At 44.4% G+C, this 19,262-nt stretch overlaps 1 protein-coding gene across 1 annotated transcript; it reads right to left on the reverse strand.

Moving 5' to 3' along the window:
• Nucleotides 1–2,556: 2,556 nt before the first annotated feature.
• On the reverse strand, nucleotides 2,557–3,546 carry LOC130878811 (testis-expressed protein 19.2). The gene has a single exon (XM_057776937.1). The coding sequence runs from the start codon at nucleotides 3,544–3,546 to the stop codon at nucleotides 2,557–2,559; it is 990 nt and encodes a 329-aa protein (XP_057632920.1).
• Nucleotides 3,547–19,262: the final 15,716 nt, after the last annotated feature.

A 19,262-nucleotide genomic window follows, 5' to 3' on the forward strand; every position in this document is an offset into this window, starting at 1 on the left:
TTCCAGGACAGATTCCAAAGCTACAGAGAAACTGTGCCTCAAAAAACCAAACAAACAAAAACCACCACCAACAATTAATTAAAAAAAAAAAAAGAAACCACATTGCTCTGCACTTGACAGCAACTGCTGTTTGTATTGGTTACTTTTTTATTGATATACTAAAACACTGTGACCAGGGAAACTTACAGAAGGATTTATTTGGGCTTCTGGTTCCAGAAGGCGCGAGTCCTTTATGGCGGAAAGGCATAGCAGCAAGGATGTTAGCCAGAACACAACACAGCTGAGAACTCCCATCTTGACCTGCAAGCAGGAAGGAGAGAGAGAGAGAGAGAGAGAGAGAGAGAGAGAGAGAGAGAGAGAGAGAGAGAGAGAGAGAGAGAGAGAACTCAGGATGGCACGCATCTTTTTACGCTCAGAGCCTGCCTCCCGTGACATGCTTCCTTCCTCCAACAAGACCATATTTCCTAAGCCTCCTCATACAGTGCTACCAACTGGGGGGCACGTTTTTAATTCTGGAAACTCTGGAAGACGCCACATTCAAACTATCACACTGCTCTTTTAGAGGACCAAGGGTTTGGCTCTCAGCATCCAGGTCGGGCGACTCACAACTACCTGTTAACTCCAGCTCCACCAGATCCAACACCTTCTTCTCACCTCCACAGGCAGCCATGCAAGGGCAGACACACACAGACACATAAATAAAAACAAATGGAAAAAAAGACAGTCGCAAAGTACATGATCAATTAAGCGTTGATTGCTTAAGGGTGCTAATCAACGCTAATCAACACACGTGAACAGCAAGAGATGACCAGAGCACACAGACGTGTCTGCCTGCAGAACCCCTGTGGGGACAGAAGCCACCAGCAGGTCATGGGGCTCAGTGTGGGACAAAGCAGGGCTCCAGACCGTGCACCCCATCTCATGGCACAGGGACCATTTACCCAGAACTCCTAGATTAGGTTCATGTGTTCAATCCAGGAAAATTAAGATGATTCTTCCCCTCCTGAAACACAGTGGCCCATGCATGCAAGCCAAGCACCAGGGAAGCTGAGGCAAGAAGACAGCTCGAAGTTCATGACTAGCTAGGGAAAATTAAGTACAAGATACACGCTTCAGAAATTCTGGCCCAGTATGTATGGGCAGTGTTGATTTTTGCTAGGGGGGGAAAAAACTAACAATACAAAACAAAAACACCACACACACCTTTTTTCCCCCTTTTGTATTTTTGAGATTGACATTACCGCCCCGGTGCTTTCAAACTCAGTATGTAGATGAGGATGACCTTAGACTCTGAATATTCCTTCTGGGATTACAAGTCTGTGTTGCCTCCTGTCAATCCATGAGATGAGACACTGCTCTTCTACGCAGTAAACTGTAGGCTGAGACTGCTTGTTTGTTTCCCAGCCATCCAGACCCAAATAATTACACAGAAACCATATTAATTAAAACACTGTTTGGCCAATAGCTTAAGCATATTTCTAGGTAGTTCTTACATCTAAAATTAACCCATTTCTATTATTCTGTGTATTACCACAAGGTTCATGGTTTACCAGCAAGGTTCTGGCACGTCTGTTTCCTTTGGCAGCTATATGGCATCTCTTTGACTCTGCCTACCCTCTCTACATCTGTTCTGGTTTTCTGCCTGGCCAAAAGCAGCTTCTTTGTTAACCAATGGCAATAAAACATGCTCATAGCATGCAGAGGGAAATCCCACATCAAGAAACTGCCCCTATTTTAAACCCTGTACATTTGGGTTGTGAAGATGTGGCTCTTTTTTTTTTTTTTTTTTTTTGATTTTTCAAGACAGGGTTTCTCCGTAGCTTTTGGTTCCTGTCCTGGAACTAGCTCTTGTAGACCAGGCTGGCCTCGAACTCACAGAGACCCACCTGTCTCTGCCTCCCGAGTGAGTGCTGGGATTAAAGACGTGCGCCACTGCCGGCCGAAGATGTGGCTCTTATACTTGACACAAACACACTATGGGACCCAGAAAACAGACCAGAACCCAATGTCCCCTTCCCGGCTCTGTGGGATCTTAAATTCGTGAAACTGCTGACTCAGGAGAGAGGTGAACAACCCATGAGGTCCCAATGAGGAGACTGCAAAAGGCTTCTATGAAAAAGATGACAACTTTATTAAACAGAAACACGCACAGGGCAGAAACTTGACAAACAGCATAAACAGTCAACTCTGAAGCCAGGACTCGTGGGCCCTCAGAAGGTCTCAGTGCAGAACATACACGGGTCGAGCACACCCGACTTGGGTCCACACCTTCTAGAGTCCACACCTACACCTACAGCAGAACAGCCGAGGGATCAATGCCATGTCCCCCAGAAGACTTGATGCATACGTTTTCCTCCTGCACAAGAAGCTGGGGCTTACCTTCCAAACACTCAACAATCAACTGAGGACAACTAAACCCGGTTTCCCTGAAGCCCCACCCCTCAAGATAATGGGCATCCTCTTAGACCTGTGGCTGAGGACAGGCAACCTCTAGCACTACAGCCCCTGGGGCCCTGGGACAGGGAGGTCAAAGGGAGCTGCCGGACCTTTAGTCCTTCAGTCTTGTGAATCAGGGGAGGGGGAGCGGAAGCTGGGTAGCTCCCTCAGAGACACAACTTGTACGACAAGCAGTCTCTCCCCGGGCTCGCTGCCCCAGTCCTCTGGGGTGTCACTGTGCCAGGGCAGGTAGGAGTGCACCTTGAAGCCTCCCTTCCGCAGGCTGCAGTCGGCAGGCACCAGCTCCACCCCCAGCTCTGAGGACTCCAGGATACTCAGCCTCCAGCGGTGCAGGTCCTGCTGTTCAGGTGCATTCTGAAGCTGGGCCACCCTCACCTCACCAGGGTCCAGCAACACCTGCCAGCGCTGGACCCGGGTCCTCACAGCCCAGCAGGGAGTCATTGACAGCAGGTAGCAGATGGCATCGAAGCTGCCCAACAGAAAGACGAACTTCAGATCCACCAACCAGGCTTCTGCTTCCAACGGATCCATGGGCCAGATGGGGCTCAACTCCAACAATACAGGTTGTCCAGGAGATGGGCTCACATTGAAAACATCCCACCAGGATAGAGGGGGGATAAGCCAGTGCGAACAGGGAGAAAGGCCATCAAATCTCCAGGGAAGAGCCTGGGTCCACTCAGCATCCTCAGGGCCCAGGTCCAAGGGTACAGCTTCCTGAGGCCCCAGCTCAGTGGGGACAGGCTGGGGTCCCAACCCTATTCCTTGTGTCCCTACAGGGCCTGACGTCAGGATGCCAGGACCTATGGAGACAGAGTTGCCATGCGACAGATGCCCTTGGCCCTCTCCCCAGCTGAGGCCCAGCCACTCCTCCGGCTCGGATCCTGCCTCCGAGAGTTCCATGGGCTCAGCACCCCATTCTTCCTCTTCCCAGTCTCCCATCTCCAGCATGTTTTTAACTACCAGGAAAGCTGCCTTGAAGCAAGCAAAGCAGATCTTCATCTGGTCTCCATGGACAAGCTGGTATAGCCAGGCCGCATAGAGGCAGGACATGCCCTTGGGCTCCTGGCGAACGCTGACTGGGGGACACATGGCCAAGAAGCCTGCCTGTAGCTGACTGGATAGAAAGAGGAAGACTTGATCGATGGTCTCAGGCTCTGGAGACCGCGTAATGCTGGAGACAGACGGGAAGAGCCGAGAATGGGAGAAACGGGAGAAAATGGGGTGCAGTAGGGGGTCTCGGGTACTTTGGGCTCCAGGCTATAGGGTTGTGGTGAGAAAACTGGGTGCCAATGCAACGGATACTTCCTTGGAGAAGTGGACAGACGTGAGATTCCAGAAACTTCTCCACCTTCACACTTGCTCCAATGTCTGGGGAGCTAAAAAGGTAAAGAAAATGAGGCTTGACACCCCCCCATCCCCCCCTCCCCGCTGCGCAGGCTGCTGAGACCACCGAAGGGAGGAGGACTGGGGCTGAGGTTCCCCGGGGCGCACTGCTCACCTTGAGCAGACTGGGGCTCCCTCACCACAGGCCCAGGCTCAGCAGCTTCCTCGGGGCTCATGGCCCGGCTCACAACTGAAGGAGGCAGGGAAGGGGAAGCCTAAAGGAGGCCAGGAAGCCTAAAGCAGGATCCCCTTCTGCCCACCGCACTCCCATGCAGACCCAGACCCCCTCACCCAGTGCAGGCCACCCCACCCAACCAGTCCCAGCCACCCTCTACTCACTTCCCATCCTCACCTGCCTGACTGAGCTCCCAGCAACTCTGCAAATGGACGCCGATCCCAGCGAGGCTCCTGTGCCACAGCTCCAGGGCTTTATAAAAGGCCAATACCCATGATGCTCCAGCTCATTTACATATCTCCCATGAGCGCTAAAACGCGGGCAGCTAAGATGCTGAGTCACGCTGCTCCCCCCTCCCCAGGCGCGCATGCGGCCTGGCGCTCGCTCACAGGGCGCATGCGCTCTGCTGCCTCCTGCCTGCAAGCGTCCTTCTGCCTCCTGTAAGCAGCCTTGAGTTGACCTGTGTCCCTGTGTCCCTGTCCCCTCGAGGGACACGAAGACCTGTGCCTGCGGCTTATCTTGTTTGGAAAGGAGGATTCCTTCTTCCCTGTCCCTTTAGGAAAAATTCCAACTGCTCACTCGCTCGGCCCTTGACTGCGTTTTAAACGCATTTCCCCCTCTCTGGGTCTTTACGTTCTTAAACAGACTCTAAAGAATTCTTTCTGGAGTTTATTTGTAGGTGGGTTTGAGACTGGGAGGAAAAACACCAAGCAGAAGATACAAGGTTTCCAGCGGCCTCCCTCCCGAGCTCGGCCTTCACCGAGATCTCTTTGTTAAAATCCCAAGCAGCACCGCGGGTCTTATCACCTCGAGTAGGTCGCTGTCCACTGCGGACTTCCCACGGCTTGGACACGGGTATAGTGGCCACCACAGGGCCACGGGGACCAGTTCACCCTCTCTAAGATGCCCCTTGGCACCCTGCCCTCCCCTGGCTCTCGAATCACTAGCATGACCTCAGCAACTGTTTTGCCCTGTCCAGAATGCCACATGGCTGGTCTCAACCAACAAGACACGATCTCAGTTTCCTTCTGTAGGAACATATGGATAGGTTTCCCGGGACAGCAAGAAACAATTTTCACTTCCTTGTTCAGCAATACTCGGCTAACTGGATATGCCTCTGTTTACCTATTCACTTCTTGAAAAACATGGTATTTGGTCATTTGGTATATGTGTGTGTGTGTGTGTGTGTGTGTATAACATAAAATTTATATTCATATATATATATATATATATATATATATATATATATATATATATATGCTATAATCAGCTTTGCGCTGTTTTTCTGAACTTCAGCTTTTGTCTCCAAATGTTGCATTGTGTGGCGAGCCGGTTGTGTTGTATGAAAACCAGCATATTTCCCAAGCAGCTGGCTCTTCCTTCAGGGCTAAACGGAAGCTGAAGAGCCATGATTTGCAAGACCTGGAAAATGTTAGTCGTGACGAAAACAACATGTAGGGAATGGCCCAAACCACGAAAACTCATTTATCATAGTTGTGGAAATTTCAGGTTAGGAGCCAAGCTTGAGCAAAGTTGCATCACTCCCAGGCATCCTTTTGCTCCAACCTCCCTCTGTCTGCAAGTGGGCCGGGTTTCTGAGGAATGAAACAGGGTTTCTTTGTAGCTTTGGAGCCTGTCCCAGAAGTAGCTCTTGTAGACCAGGCTGGTCTCAAACTCACAGAAATCCATCTATCCATCTGCCTCTGCCTCCCGAGTGCTGGGATTAAAGGCGTGAGCCATCACCGCCCAGTTGAGGGATCTTTTTACAAAGGCTGCTGGGTTGCAGAATGGCCCAGTGTTAGAGCTCTTTCCTAGTACATTTGGATTTGGTCCCCAGTCCTAAAAAAAAAAAAAAAAAAAAAAACCATAGCTGGGCAGTGGAAGGAGGCAGAGGAAGATGGATTTCTAAATTAGAGGCCAGCCTGGTCTACAAAGTGAGTTCCAGGACAGCCAGGGCTACACAGAGAAACCCTGTCTCAAAAGAAAACAAAACACAACAAAAAAAATTTGCAAAATCACAGTTAGAGATGTACTAGTCCCATTTATAAGAGCTCAACCCTCCTGGCCTGATTACCTCTGCAAGGGTCTACTCCCAACCACACTTAAGGGTTAGGATTTCAGTAGACTGTGGAAATGGTTGGGTCTCAAGCCTTCAGACCTCTGTGGACATCTGCAGATCTTCATGTTAAGTTTGAGCATCTTTAGTGAGGTGTTTATGTTTTGTTGGGGTTTTTCCAGTTTTTAGATTGATCTCTTACTGTTGAGCTTACAAGTTCTTTGTATGTTTTCATCAACGGTGCTTTGCGCCACTTATGGGTGCAGGCTTTTGTTTTTGGGATACACACCAAGACTCTGCCCCTCCCTCCAAACAAAATGTTTGTGAAAATACAATGGTCTTAGTCTTCATTCTATTGCTTGAAGAGGCAGCATTACTTAGGCAACTCATAAAAGAAAACATTAAATGGGGGCTTGCTTACAGTTTCAAAGGCTTGGTCTGTACCATCACGGTGGGGAGCATGGTGGGAACATGTTAGCACTCATGATGCTGGAGCAGTAGCTGAGAGACATATCCTGATCTGCAGGCAGAGAGAGAGAGAGAGACAGACAGACAGACAGACAGACAGACAGACAGAGCAGTAGCTGAGAGACACATCCTGATCTGCAGGCAGAGAGAGAGAGAGAGAGAGAGAGACAGACAGACAGACAGACAGACAGACTGAGCCTGGCATGACTTTTAACCTCAAATCTTACCTGAGTAGCACACTTCCTCCAATAAAGTTACACCTCTTAATCCTTCTAATCCTCAAATAGTGCCACCCCTGATAACTAAGGTTCAAATATATGAGCCTATGGTGGCCATTCTTACATTTTTTTAAATTATTTATTATGTATACAGTATTCTCAATATTCTGTCTACATGTATGCCTGCAGTCCAGAAGAGGGCACCAGATCTCACTACAGATGGTTGTGAGCCACCATGTGGTTGCTGGGAATTGAACTCAGGACCTTTGAAAGAGCAGGCAGTGCTCTTAACCACTGAGCCATCTCTCCAGTTCCCCCATTCTTACATTTTTGTTCAAATCACCACAACAATGCTCCTACTGGGGTAATGGTTCAGCCACGCGAGTCCTGGAAACTGAGTTCTGACGCCCAGAACCCACAGGGAAGCTATTTGGAGTGGAGCATGCATCTGCCACCTGAGCATTCTGACGGGGACAAGAAGCCTCCAGAAGCTCTTGGGACAGAACGGAAGATGAGCGGGAATAAGAAATGGCTTATTCTGGAGCCAAATTATGAGCGATTGTGGCCCTGGCACGCAGTGGTTCTGTAAACTGTTGGTAGAAACAGAAGTTCCACATTGGTGGAAATATCAGATAGGTGGACTACGGTGAAGTGGAGAAATCTCTGCTTTAGGTTTCAAATGCTATGTGAGGACACCCAAGCTTGGTGAAAGCTCGGGGTCTCTTCAGACATTCCAGAGGGATCTGCCTGTTATCCACAGAATTAATCACAGGCTGGCGAGGGTGGCTAAGGGCTTTAAAAGACTGAACTAGCTCAAGGTATTTGGCCTGCAGCGTTCTACCCACTTCACTAGCTCAAGGTATTTGGCCTGCAGCGTACTAACTAACCACTTCATGATGGCTGCAGTTCCAGTGTTGGGCAAGGCTCTTGGAGGCGTGGCTTCCATTTGAAAACTTGACTTTACAGCTTCCTGTCAGCCAAGATTCACATTTTGTGCATATGGAGGCCAAATGTTGCTTCAGGTCCCCCATTGCTAGGAAGGCTCATTCCTAGGGTCTGACGCAGATGAGGCTGAGGAAACAGCAAAGCGATTTTCAGGGAAGGAGAGTAGCTGCAGAAGTCACCAGATGTCTTGCAGGGTGCAGGACATCACCGTGGGTGTCTGGGGCTGAGCCGCCTCTGAGCCCTCTCTCTGACACGTCTCCTTATGTATTTTTAAAAGATGGGATACCTTTACTAGATTAGTCGAGAGATTCAGTATTTACTATGAACTGTAAAACTTTCTTTCCATAAAGTAGAACCTTTTTTATCCCCCAAATTTAACTTCTTTATTGATTCTTTGGGAGTTTCACATCATTCACCCCAATTCTGCTTACTTCTGGGTCCCCCCATATCCTCCTCTCATCCCTGCCATGGCCCCCAACAAAACAAAACAAAACAAAGCAAGCAAGCAAAAGCAAAAAACAAACAAACAAAACCCCCAAAACAAAACAAAACAACAACAGAAAAAAAAATCTTTTTGCCTTTCTATCTCCTCTTCATTCATCCTGGTGGTGGTGGAGGCTTCAGTGTGTCACACAGTGAACCCCTTTGTCCTGTCAGCTTTACTGGCAAATGTTCACTGCAGTGAGCCACTGGCCTGGTTCAAGGCCTCTGGTTTCAGGTACACCATCCTCACTGGATCCTCACTGGAACTCTTCTGGGGTATCCTGTGGCTGCCCCAAGTCTTGGAGACCTTGCAGGTTTTGTTCCACAGGACCAGTCCCTTCATGAGCTCCAGCAGGTCCTAGATAGGGTAGACGCTAAGGTGAGGCAAGCCAAGGCCCAGCTGTGGACCTGGGTGGTAGCCAAACTGGTCAGTCTGGGCCTCTGGAGCCATCCAGCTCAGGGTGAGGGGGCAGAGCCAGCTTCAGCTCCCCCAGCCCATGCATTTTCTCAGGGTCTGTTCAGCCTCACCTGTGGTGAGGGGTGGGGCTATCTCACCTGAGTGCTGAGTCCAGCTCCCTTGCTGTAGTATCTAGCCAGAGGCAAGGTCAGCTTCTCCAGGACCAGCGAAGGGCGGGGCCGGCTCAGCACGGCCCTCTGATTTCATCCTGCACTGTCCCTAAGGCCTCCTGAAGTGACATAGGCCACAGACATCAACACAGACCCCAGCTGCTGCTGGATCGTGGACCCAGACATTGCCTTCAGCAGCAGCTTGGGCCCAGACAACATCCTGGCTGCAGGTAGAAGGAATGGCCCCTCAGGTGGGAATGGTCCTGCCGGCCGTATGGCCACCAGACACCACCAAGGTCTCAAGTTGTGGCCCCAAGCCTGGGTCTTCATGTGACCTTTGGTGGCAATGCAGAACCCTGACCAAGGTAGGACCATGGACCCAGACATGGCCATTGTCAGCAGCTGAGTCTGGACGTCACCACTGCCCCTGTGGGGTATGGCCCTGAGACAACAGTATGGCCCTTGATCTCTGGTGTCTGTCTGTACGGCCTTCGATGGGAACAGGTGAATTGGACATCAGCACGGACCCTGGCTGCAGTAGGATCCTGGACCCTGACATGGCCCTCAGCTACAGCTCTGGCCCAGGTGACACTGAGTAGCCGTGCAGGCCACTCAAATCTGGATGCATCCTAGTCCTTGGACACCAACCTGGATTCAGGGTCTGACCCCGGGAATCCTCGTGGCGATCGGTGGCAACAGGAGCTACATACATCAATCTGGACCCTGGCCACTATAGGGCCACAGACCCAGACATGGCCCTTGCCCGGATGGCACCATGGCCCCGGGTGGCAGCACAGGCCACCCATATATGTATGGCCCCTGCTGTGGCATAGCCCCCAGACTCCAACCAAGCCACAGGCTCTGTCCTAGATTCTAGGCCTCTGCATAGGTCCTATGGCAACCTGAGACACAGACTTCAACACAGACCCAGGCAGCAACTCGGCCTGGTCAACATCCAGCCCCAAGTGGTAGCCCCAGTCACTTAGATCAGGATGGTTCTTACAGCAGCATGGTCCCTGGACACCACAGGTTGCGACTTATACCCCAGGCTTCATGTGTCCCTTGGTGGCACTTGGGACTGAGGCACCAACATAGACTTTGGATACAGTAGGACCATGGACCCAGGCATGGTCCCCGGCACAGCCTAGGCCTGATTGGCGTCACCATGGCCCAAGTGGCAGCAAAAGCCTCCCCATCAGTATGGCCCCAGTGGTAGCGTGGCTCGAGGACCCAAACATGGTCTCAGGAGGGGCCTAGCCCACTGGAATCAGCATGGGAGTCAACGGTAAGAGGAGCCATGGACATCAACAGAGACCCTGGCTACTGCAGGACTGGGAATCCAGACATGGCCCTTGGCAGCAGCCCAGCCTGGACATCACCAGGGCCCTGGGTGGCAACCTCCCCGCTCAGTCCACTCCTCACTGCCTTCACCTTGGCCCCAGGTGGCCATCAGGGCTCCGCTATCTGGCCACTCCTCACTGTCTTCATCTTTTTACTTTCTGCATCTTTCCGCAGAGTGCGAAACATTTCGCGTCTCTATCTTTCCTGTTTACCCGCCACATATTTCCTTATCATAACGAGGAGCACATGGCGGGCAGGCCCGTGGCTGTCTTCAGACAGCCGGAGCCTTGAGGACCTGAGCTGCCTAGACCCGGACTGAGCGGATCGGCACCGGGCGGGGTCCCATTACGTATTTTAAAAACTAGATCGACTATATGCTTCCCTATATATCTTAATTCTATAGATATGTGTGGGGGATTTTTTTGGTATGGAGTATTTAAAATAATCAATTATTCTTTACATTTAGATTTTTTTCCTTTTGACTGATTTTACCGTACAGCTATAATTTTGTGTGGAATGATTGGCTCTAAGTTTTAGGAAAGAATGGTCTTAAATATTTAAATCATTTTAACACTTATTTATGGATAATACTTCACTGGGTTTTATTAGTCTATAAAATTAGTGTTCCAGGAGAAATCATATAACTTGACAATATTATTTTTAATTCCCTTTTAAGAAAATCGTCTTTTCCTGTGTTCCAAGTATTTTTACTGACAGATAAAAACAAAAGCTGGCCATGTCAGAAATGAGGATTTATAGGCTTTGTGGGCACAACAAAATGTAATTTTTTGTAACAGTCAAAAAAGGAAATAGAATTCTAATGGAGTTGAAGTAATAGTAACCATTTCCTTTTTAGTATCAAACTATGAGTATTGTTAAATTAATTTTTTAATCCTGGCTAAGAGCAATATATGACAATTTATTTGTTTTTGATTTTCTTATTTTGTTTTTGGTATTGTTTATTCTGGATTTTTTTTTCAAGACAGGGTTTCTCTGTTGCTTTGGAGCCTGTCCTGGAACTCGCTCTATAGACCAGGCCGGCCTCAAACTCACAGAGATCCATCTGCCTCTGCCTCCTGAATGCTGGGATTAAAGGTGTGTACCATGTCCAGCCTAGTACCATTTAAATATTCTACCATGGATAGTGTTATCGCCAGATACTAATTTATTTTATGAATTATAGTTTGGGTATTTCTCCAACACCATGTCTGCCTGAACGCCACCAGGTCACACCATGATAATAGGGGACTAAACCTCTGAAAATAAAAGCCACCCCAATTAACTGTTGGTACCAGGGACTGGGGTATTGCTGTAAAAGGCCTGACCATGTTTTTGTTTGGAGGAATTTGGACTTTGGTACTTTAGGTTAGGAAAGCAGGAACACTTTGAGCACTGCCTAATGGGCCATACTATTAGAAGCATGGCAGACAGGTGCTGAGTGATTTGAACTGTGCAGGGCTGGCTCAAGAGGTTTCAGAGGGGAAGAATTTTAATACGTTGCCTAGAGCTCATTCTAGCGATATTTTGGTGACGGAAGTGACTGTTTTTGACCCTTGTCTGAAGATGTAGTGACATGAATAGTAAAGCCGTTGTGTCTGGCTTTGAGAGAAATGTTTCAGCAAAGCCTTTGCTGTGTTTGAGTTAATCAGCAGAGGTGGAGAAATTGTTTTGAGACTGTTGAAACCTTGAAGAATTGTGTCTCTGAAGAGTCTGCCCTTGGTGCTGCCAGAGAGAGAGAGAGAGTTTGCAGCTGCACCGACCTTGGTCCTAAGACCTGGAGTTCTTACTCTTGATTATAGCTTGCTTACTTGAAAAGACAGTTTGAAGCTGAAGATCACACCTTGATCCTATGCCATTTAGCAGGCTTAAATGCTTGGCACAAGGTTGACAAATTGGGAAAGAGGTTTGAGTCATTTATTAAAATTATATAAGGCCCAAAGGAAGACTTCACCGATTTTTTTTTTTAAAAGATTGACTTCATCTGTAAGTAGAACAGTACCAGATCCAGGAGTCAGACAAGTATTAACTGAGTCTTTGGCTCTTGAAAATGCTAATTCAGAATGCAAAACAGTGATTAAATCTTTAAAGGAAAGATCAGCCAATAGATGAATGGATAAGAAATACAGCTGTTATCGGATTTCACAATTATGATGCAACTTTGATAGAAGTAATTTCTAAAAGTTTTAAGAAAAATTAAAATGTCAGATGTTTTAATTGTGGTAAACAAGGTCATTTGAAAAGGGATTGTAGGCAATGTGTTCCTAGAGACAATAGTTTTTCTAGAGAGAATCGAAACAGAAGGCCACAGCCTTCTGGAATATGCAGAAGGATATGGCAAAGACCAGCATTGGATTAATGAGCACAGATCAACAAAGGACAGGCAAGGTAACCCTTTGTCATTGGGAGACACCTTAGGGGGCCTTCCACATGCCCCAATATAAAATTTGGCTTAATAATTTCCTATCAGCATTGGAGAAACTCATTCACAGAGCAATTAAAAGACTTAATGCCTGTCTGTTAAAAACAGCATTGCTTTGGATGTGATCAAAGACAGAACAGCTTTGGCAGATAAAACAAAAAGGTTCAGGAGAGACCAGAAAACAAGTATTTTGGCAAACTTCTGTAAATGATCAGAGACCAAAGCTAAAAATACAAATAAATAGCATTGAAATTGAAGGCTTAGTAGACATAGGAGCAGATATTATAATAATATCAAACCTTGGCATCCTCTTCAGGAGGTAAATGTTCAGCTTCTAGGGATTGGAACTTTATCTCTCGTAAGACAAAGTTCAAGACAGGTCAAGAGTTTAGGGGCAGAAAGGCAGATACGAAAATTAAACCCATATGTGGCTAACAAGGCAATTAATTTATGGGCGTGTGATTTGTTACAGCAATGGAAAATACAAATTAACATTCCTCCAATCTCAGAAACAAACCATAAAATAAAGAATTCTTTTGTGCCAGGCAGTGGCGGCACACACCTTTAATCCCAGCGCTCAAGAGGCAGAGTCAGGTGGATCTCTATGAGTTTGAAGCCATCCTGGTCTACAAAGCTAGTTCCAGGACACCCAGACCTGTTACACAGAGAAACCCTGCCTCAAAAAACCAAACAAAGGTACCATTGGGAAATTCTTTCACAAGAAATGTTAAACAGCCCCACCTTGTGTTAATATTTTGTCAAATAGCCATTAAAAATAATTTGTAAACAGTTTCCTCAATCTATAATTTATCACTATGTGGAAGATACCTTTCTATTTGATTCAGAAGCAGATGTCTGAGAAAAAAATGTTTGATGAAGCAAACATTTTTGGGGATTACAAATCACTCCTGAAAAAATACAAAGAGGAGATTCTATTAATTATTTAGACTGTAAGATAGGTTTACAGAAAATTCAACCACAAAACGTACAAATCAGGAGAAATCAATTACAAATGCTTAATGATTTTCAAAATTTGATGGGGAATATTAACTGGCTATGGCCCACAATTGGATTAACTACTCAAGAGCTAATTTACTTCAAACCTTACAAGATGATAAGGACGTAGTAGTGCCCTAAAGTTTTCAACTTGAGGGAGGAGTTTCTGCCCAGATGGTGTCTCTAAAAGACAGAGAACGTGAGAAATACAAACGGCTCCTATGGCTACTCAGCTGCTTGAGTGGATCTGAGTCTCTGGTGCTGTAGGAAGTCTTACAGATAGTGGTCACCTGCCCACTGGGGCATGGCCTCTTATACTATATATGCTGATGCAGGGCATGCGTCCAGGTCTCTTTTCCAGCCTCTCCTTCTGTTCCAATTGTAGATTTTGGTTTCTGATCTCTGTTCCAGCAGAGGACTCTGGTTTGTGAGTTTACCCCTAAATAAATAACCATCTACTTCTCAATTCTAAGTTAGCTTGGGATTTCTTTTAAGTGACCATCTTCATTTGTTGCCCACATGGAATCAGACTCCATGCCTCCTGGGTGGATGGCCTAACAGCCTGGCCTGTCCATGGCCCCAACAGTCTCCCAACCCTTCCCACTTGGCTTGCTTTTATCTAAGCGTTTTTTTTTGTAGAATTCCTGCCACAGCAGAGTTTACTGCATGTGGCAACTTGGAAATTTCCCAAGCGCACACACGCACACACACATGCACAACTGCTGTATTCCCTGGGGTGGTTCCTTGCTGTGTGGTGACTATTGCAGCTTCTGGTTTCTGCTCCCTGCCCCTGAGTTCTGGTTTTCTTACTCCATGTATGGAATTGATTTAATTGCTTTTAATTTGTCAAGCAAAGCGTATTTCTCAGTATTTAACCAGTACAAAGGCAAGAAACTAAAGCGACTCAGAAATTAAAACAGTCCAGGACCATTCCTGTCACCACTGGTTGCATTGCTTCTAGTTGCAACTCTGCAATCACGACATATGCTGGACAATAAAGGTGGCAGTTTACTGGATCACATAACAGGTAATCAATAAATCATTATGGCAGACTTCATTAATAATGCAACTTATAGTAACTGTTTTGCTAATACTATGGATTGTATTATGTGAGGCTTATATGACTAATTTATTGGGTATTAGGATTAATATTCTGTCATTAAGAGAGAATATAGCACTTTTAGGAATGATACAGTATTAATAATGAAACATTATTAATGTTTTTTACAGATTAATAATGAACAGCTAGTTGACAGGATTAATACCATAGAAGATCGAAAGTTACCTGGAAAAGTTAATAATATTACATACAAAATTGAATCCATATTTAAGGGTACTAAAAAGTTATCTGAAAGAATTCATATTGTTGAATTTGACAATCAAAATTTGTCAAAAAGTTCTGATAAGTTAGCAGATAGACTATCTCTCCAGGATGACAATCTGCACACTATTCAAGAAATGTCCAAGAATGAGATGTTATCTTTAAAGGAGAAATTTCAGACCTTGGAGTTACATGTGCAGAATAAGGGCCAGAGGTTAGGTGCCTCAATGAACTCACTAGAAATATATACAGGCCAAGAGATTCAGGCTTTACAAACGACAATAATAAAAAGATTCAAAACAATTGAGGAAATTATTGGAGCTGATGAACAGGGAAAGAAGGCACAATGATAGGATTTAACATTGCCAGTAGCTGTCAGAGATGACTTACCCAGGGTTTTAGCTTCTTACCCTGTAATCTACTCTGACAAAGCATCAAGTTCTAAAGACCCAAAAGGATCCAAAGAAGGTAGATGAATACCTATAGGAATGAATGATCTAAAAGAAATTAAGCAAGCTGTTGTAACTTAGGGCTTACATCCCACATTTGTTAAGGAGATGATAAAGTTATGGTTTTCTAACATTAAAGCAATGCTTCATGATTTCTTTCAGTTAGTTTCAGCAGTCCTGGATGATAGACTTCAACTGATGCTTAAAACTTATTTCAGAGAAGAAGCCAAAATTTTGGAACAACATGGAAAAGCAAAAGGCCTTAAGGCTTCCCAAGATCAAATTCTTGGTGAAGGCCCTTATGCTGATCCACAGGCTCAAGCTTTTTACGATGAAGAAATCTTGTCCCTATGCCACAAAGCAGCCTTAAATGCTTGGGACAGAATTCAAGAACTAGGAATATTAAATGAATCATATACCAGGGTTAGACAGAGACAGAGAGAACCCTTTACTGACTTTTTACAAAGATTAAGTAAGGCTATACAAATAGGGATAACAGACTCAGATGTTAGATGTGTACTTATTGAATCTCTGGCTTTTGAAAATGCCAACTTCGAATGCAAAAAGATACTTGGGCCTTTAAAGGTTAGATTAACACCTATGGATAAATGGATCCTGCATACAATGAATATTGAGATATTTGACTATAATACTGAATCTTGGGTAGAGAAGAAATTTCCAAAGGAATGAGGAGACATCAAAATGCCAAATGTTTTCCTTGTGGTAGAATAGGACATCTGAGAAGAGACTGTAGATTAGAAATTCCTAGGAATAATATCTCCTCTGGGAATGGCAAGAATAGGAGGACTCTGCCTTCAGGCATATGTAGAAGGTGTGCCAAAGGCCAACATTGGACCAATGAATGCAGATCAACAAAAGACAATGAACCATGGCAAAGAGCTTTGTGCTAAATTTTTGGGAGAAATTAACAGTACTTATCCCAAAAGTGATAGACTTAACTTTATAAAGAGAACTTCTTGGATTCATCCCCAAATTGTACATGATGCTCCAATAACTGGAACCCGTACATTTTATACTGATGCAAACAAATCAGGGAAGGCAGGATACAAATCAGAAGAATTAAGTAAGGTGGAACAAAGCCCTTATAATTTTCTCCAGAAGGCAGAATTATATGCTGTTCTCATGGTGCTAAGGGATTTAAAAAAAAAATATTTATTCACAATATGCAGATAGAGTTAGTTATCTTACATATTGAAACCGCTGAATTTATACTAGATGATACAGAATCGACTTCATTATTTATTCAGGTGCAAGACATAATCAGGAATAGGCTTTGTCCTATATACATAACACACATCCAATCCCATACAGGTCTGCCAGGTTCTGTAGCACAGGTAATGCAGAAATTGATCAATTATTGATTGGAAGCATGTTGCAGGCCTCAGAATTTCATAAAAATTATGTCAATAGCAAAGGTTTAAAGAAGGAGTTTTCTATTACTCTTGGCAACAAGCTAAGGAGATTATAAAAAGATGCCCTACTTGTTTTTTCTATAATCAAACACCGTTGCCTGCAGGGACTAACCCAAAGGGTACTCAAAGGAATGAAATCTGGCAGGTGAATGTGTTCCACTTTGCAGAATTTGGAAAATTAAAATATGTACACCACACCATTGACACTTATTCAGGTTTTCAGTGGGCAACTGCTTTAAGTTCAGAAAAGGCTGATTCAGTAATCACACATTTATTAGAAGTTATGGCCATCATAGGTATATCTGCACAGATAATGGTCCAGCATATGCCTCTAGAAAAATGAAACCGTTTTTTGCTTATTATAATATCAAGCATATTACAGGTATAGCACACAATCCTACAGGTCAGGCAGTTATAGAAAGATCAAAATCAAACTATAAAGGATATGTTAAACAAACAGAAAGGGGTGGAAAATGACCCCAGAAATAGATTATATAATGCTTTATTAACCTTGAATTTTCTTAATGCTAATGAGAAAGGGACACCAGCAGCAGAGAGACATTGGATAATGGAAAAGTCTTCTGAATTAAATCAACTGGTTTATTTCAAGGATGTGCTGACCTCACAATGGAAGTCAGGAGATGTGCTACATTGGGGAAGGGATTTTGCTCTTGTCTCCACAGGAGAAGAAAAATTATGGATACCATCAAAATTAATAAAGATTCGGTTTGAAAAAGAGAAATGACAACCTATCCACAATGGTGACAACCATACAGGTGCTAAGGGAAGCATATAGGATGGGGGCAGGTTCTGTTCTTATCTTTGCAGGAAAACACTCATCTTCAAAAAAATTCAAGAGACCCTGGATGTTTGAATGATGACAGATGGAAAAATAACTACCCAATAAGTATCATCAAGAAAATCAAATATGATCTGTTAGTACAAATGTAGAATATATATATATATATATATATATATATATATATATATATATATATAGAGAGAGAAAGAGAGAGAGAGAGAGATGGCTTTGGAGTTGGACACTGGCTCTGCCCCTCTCTAAATCCAAGCATGTTGTTAAAAGAAAAAAATTCAGAGTTTCTGTCTCATGTCAGGAGCCATGATATGGGACAGAAAGAGAAAAGAATCTAGAAAAATTTTACTTTTCTTCATATCTATTTTTGTATTTCATTGAATACATATGTCTGTATATGTCTATATAAATAATGTTTAAGTTTTCCACAATGAACAATGAATTTTCCTGCAGTAATCTTTGAAGTTTCCAGCAAGAAGATGGGGCCCCACAACAACAACTCTACCTGGTTGATATGACATCATGATGCTGATAGTGCTACAAGACCTGTTTGGGGTACCAGCTGCTCAATATGGTTCCAAGTTGGTTAGCTGAAATGGTGTACTTTTTTAAACAACGTTCTGGCCAGACCTCCACCAAATACTCAGAGACTATTTGCAATTATACCAGACATGAATCTTGGAACTTAACCATTATTTTACTTTCACAGGATCCCATAGAAAGAACATCACCCCCATAACAGCTGGAAGTAATTCTAGAAGACGACGTCCCCTCTCCCAACAAAGTTTTTCCTCAGGGTTAGGGACATCATTTAGTGGTTGATTGTAATTGGTATAGGGTTGGAGTTGGGGGGGAAATTTTATAGGTTCAGGGATCACTTTGAGAAAAAAAGGGAAAATTGGATGGGATAATGGTATGAGCTTACTCACACTAATAATAATAGTGAGAAATAGAATGAACACTTGTGAGTTATTATTTATAGACAATTACATTGGTATAGATTCTTGTATATTGATACAAAGTTAAATTATATTGAATATTGTAAGCATGCATACTTCTACCTCTGCTTAAAACATTTTTATATATTGATATATATTTATCATATTGTAATGTACATTTCTACCTCTGATCAAGATACTTATACATTGTTTACATTTTGAGGTCATTGTCCTTATTTGTTGCACAATTGTTTATTGTATAATATTCTAATATGACGTCTTAGTCTTTAAGTTATACAGGTATTAAGGATTATAGATCAATAGTCATATATGTTTGTCATACTTAGACTAATCAGGTTCTTTAAACACATAGATATTATATTCTGCATAGATAGCTAATCTTCAACCACTTCAAAGAACTGTAGAATATAACATTTAAATAATTTAGGTTCTGTTGAAGTGAGACACTATTTCTCCTGGAAGCACCGATCTATTCTGGAGAGAATGTTGAACACTGAAGACACTCCACTTGGAGCTTGTTTTCTTCTTGGCAAAACGGGCCTTTGGGCAAAGGAATGCCATGCCTCAACCACTGACAAGATACATAGTATCTGGAAATGGATAAGCGGACTGTCAAATCTTGCCAAGACAGGGCAGTTTTGAAAAATTTCCTGCCTTTGAAAATGATCTGTCAGTTATTCTAGGCCTTAGCCAAAGTTGGTTGCTTCAATGTTGCAAACGAGTCTTTGGGTGATTGCCCAGGTAGCCAGTTGTCTCTGTCATTTGTTGCACATTTTGG

Source organism: Chionomys nivalis, chromosome 7, assembly GCF_950005125.1.
Source record: "Chionomys nivalis chromosome 7, mChiNiv1.1, whole genome shotgun sequence".
NCBI classification, from domain to species: Eukaryota; Metazoa; Chordata; class Mammalia; order Rodentia; family Cricetidae; genus Chionomys; species Chionomys nivalis.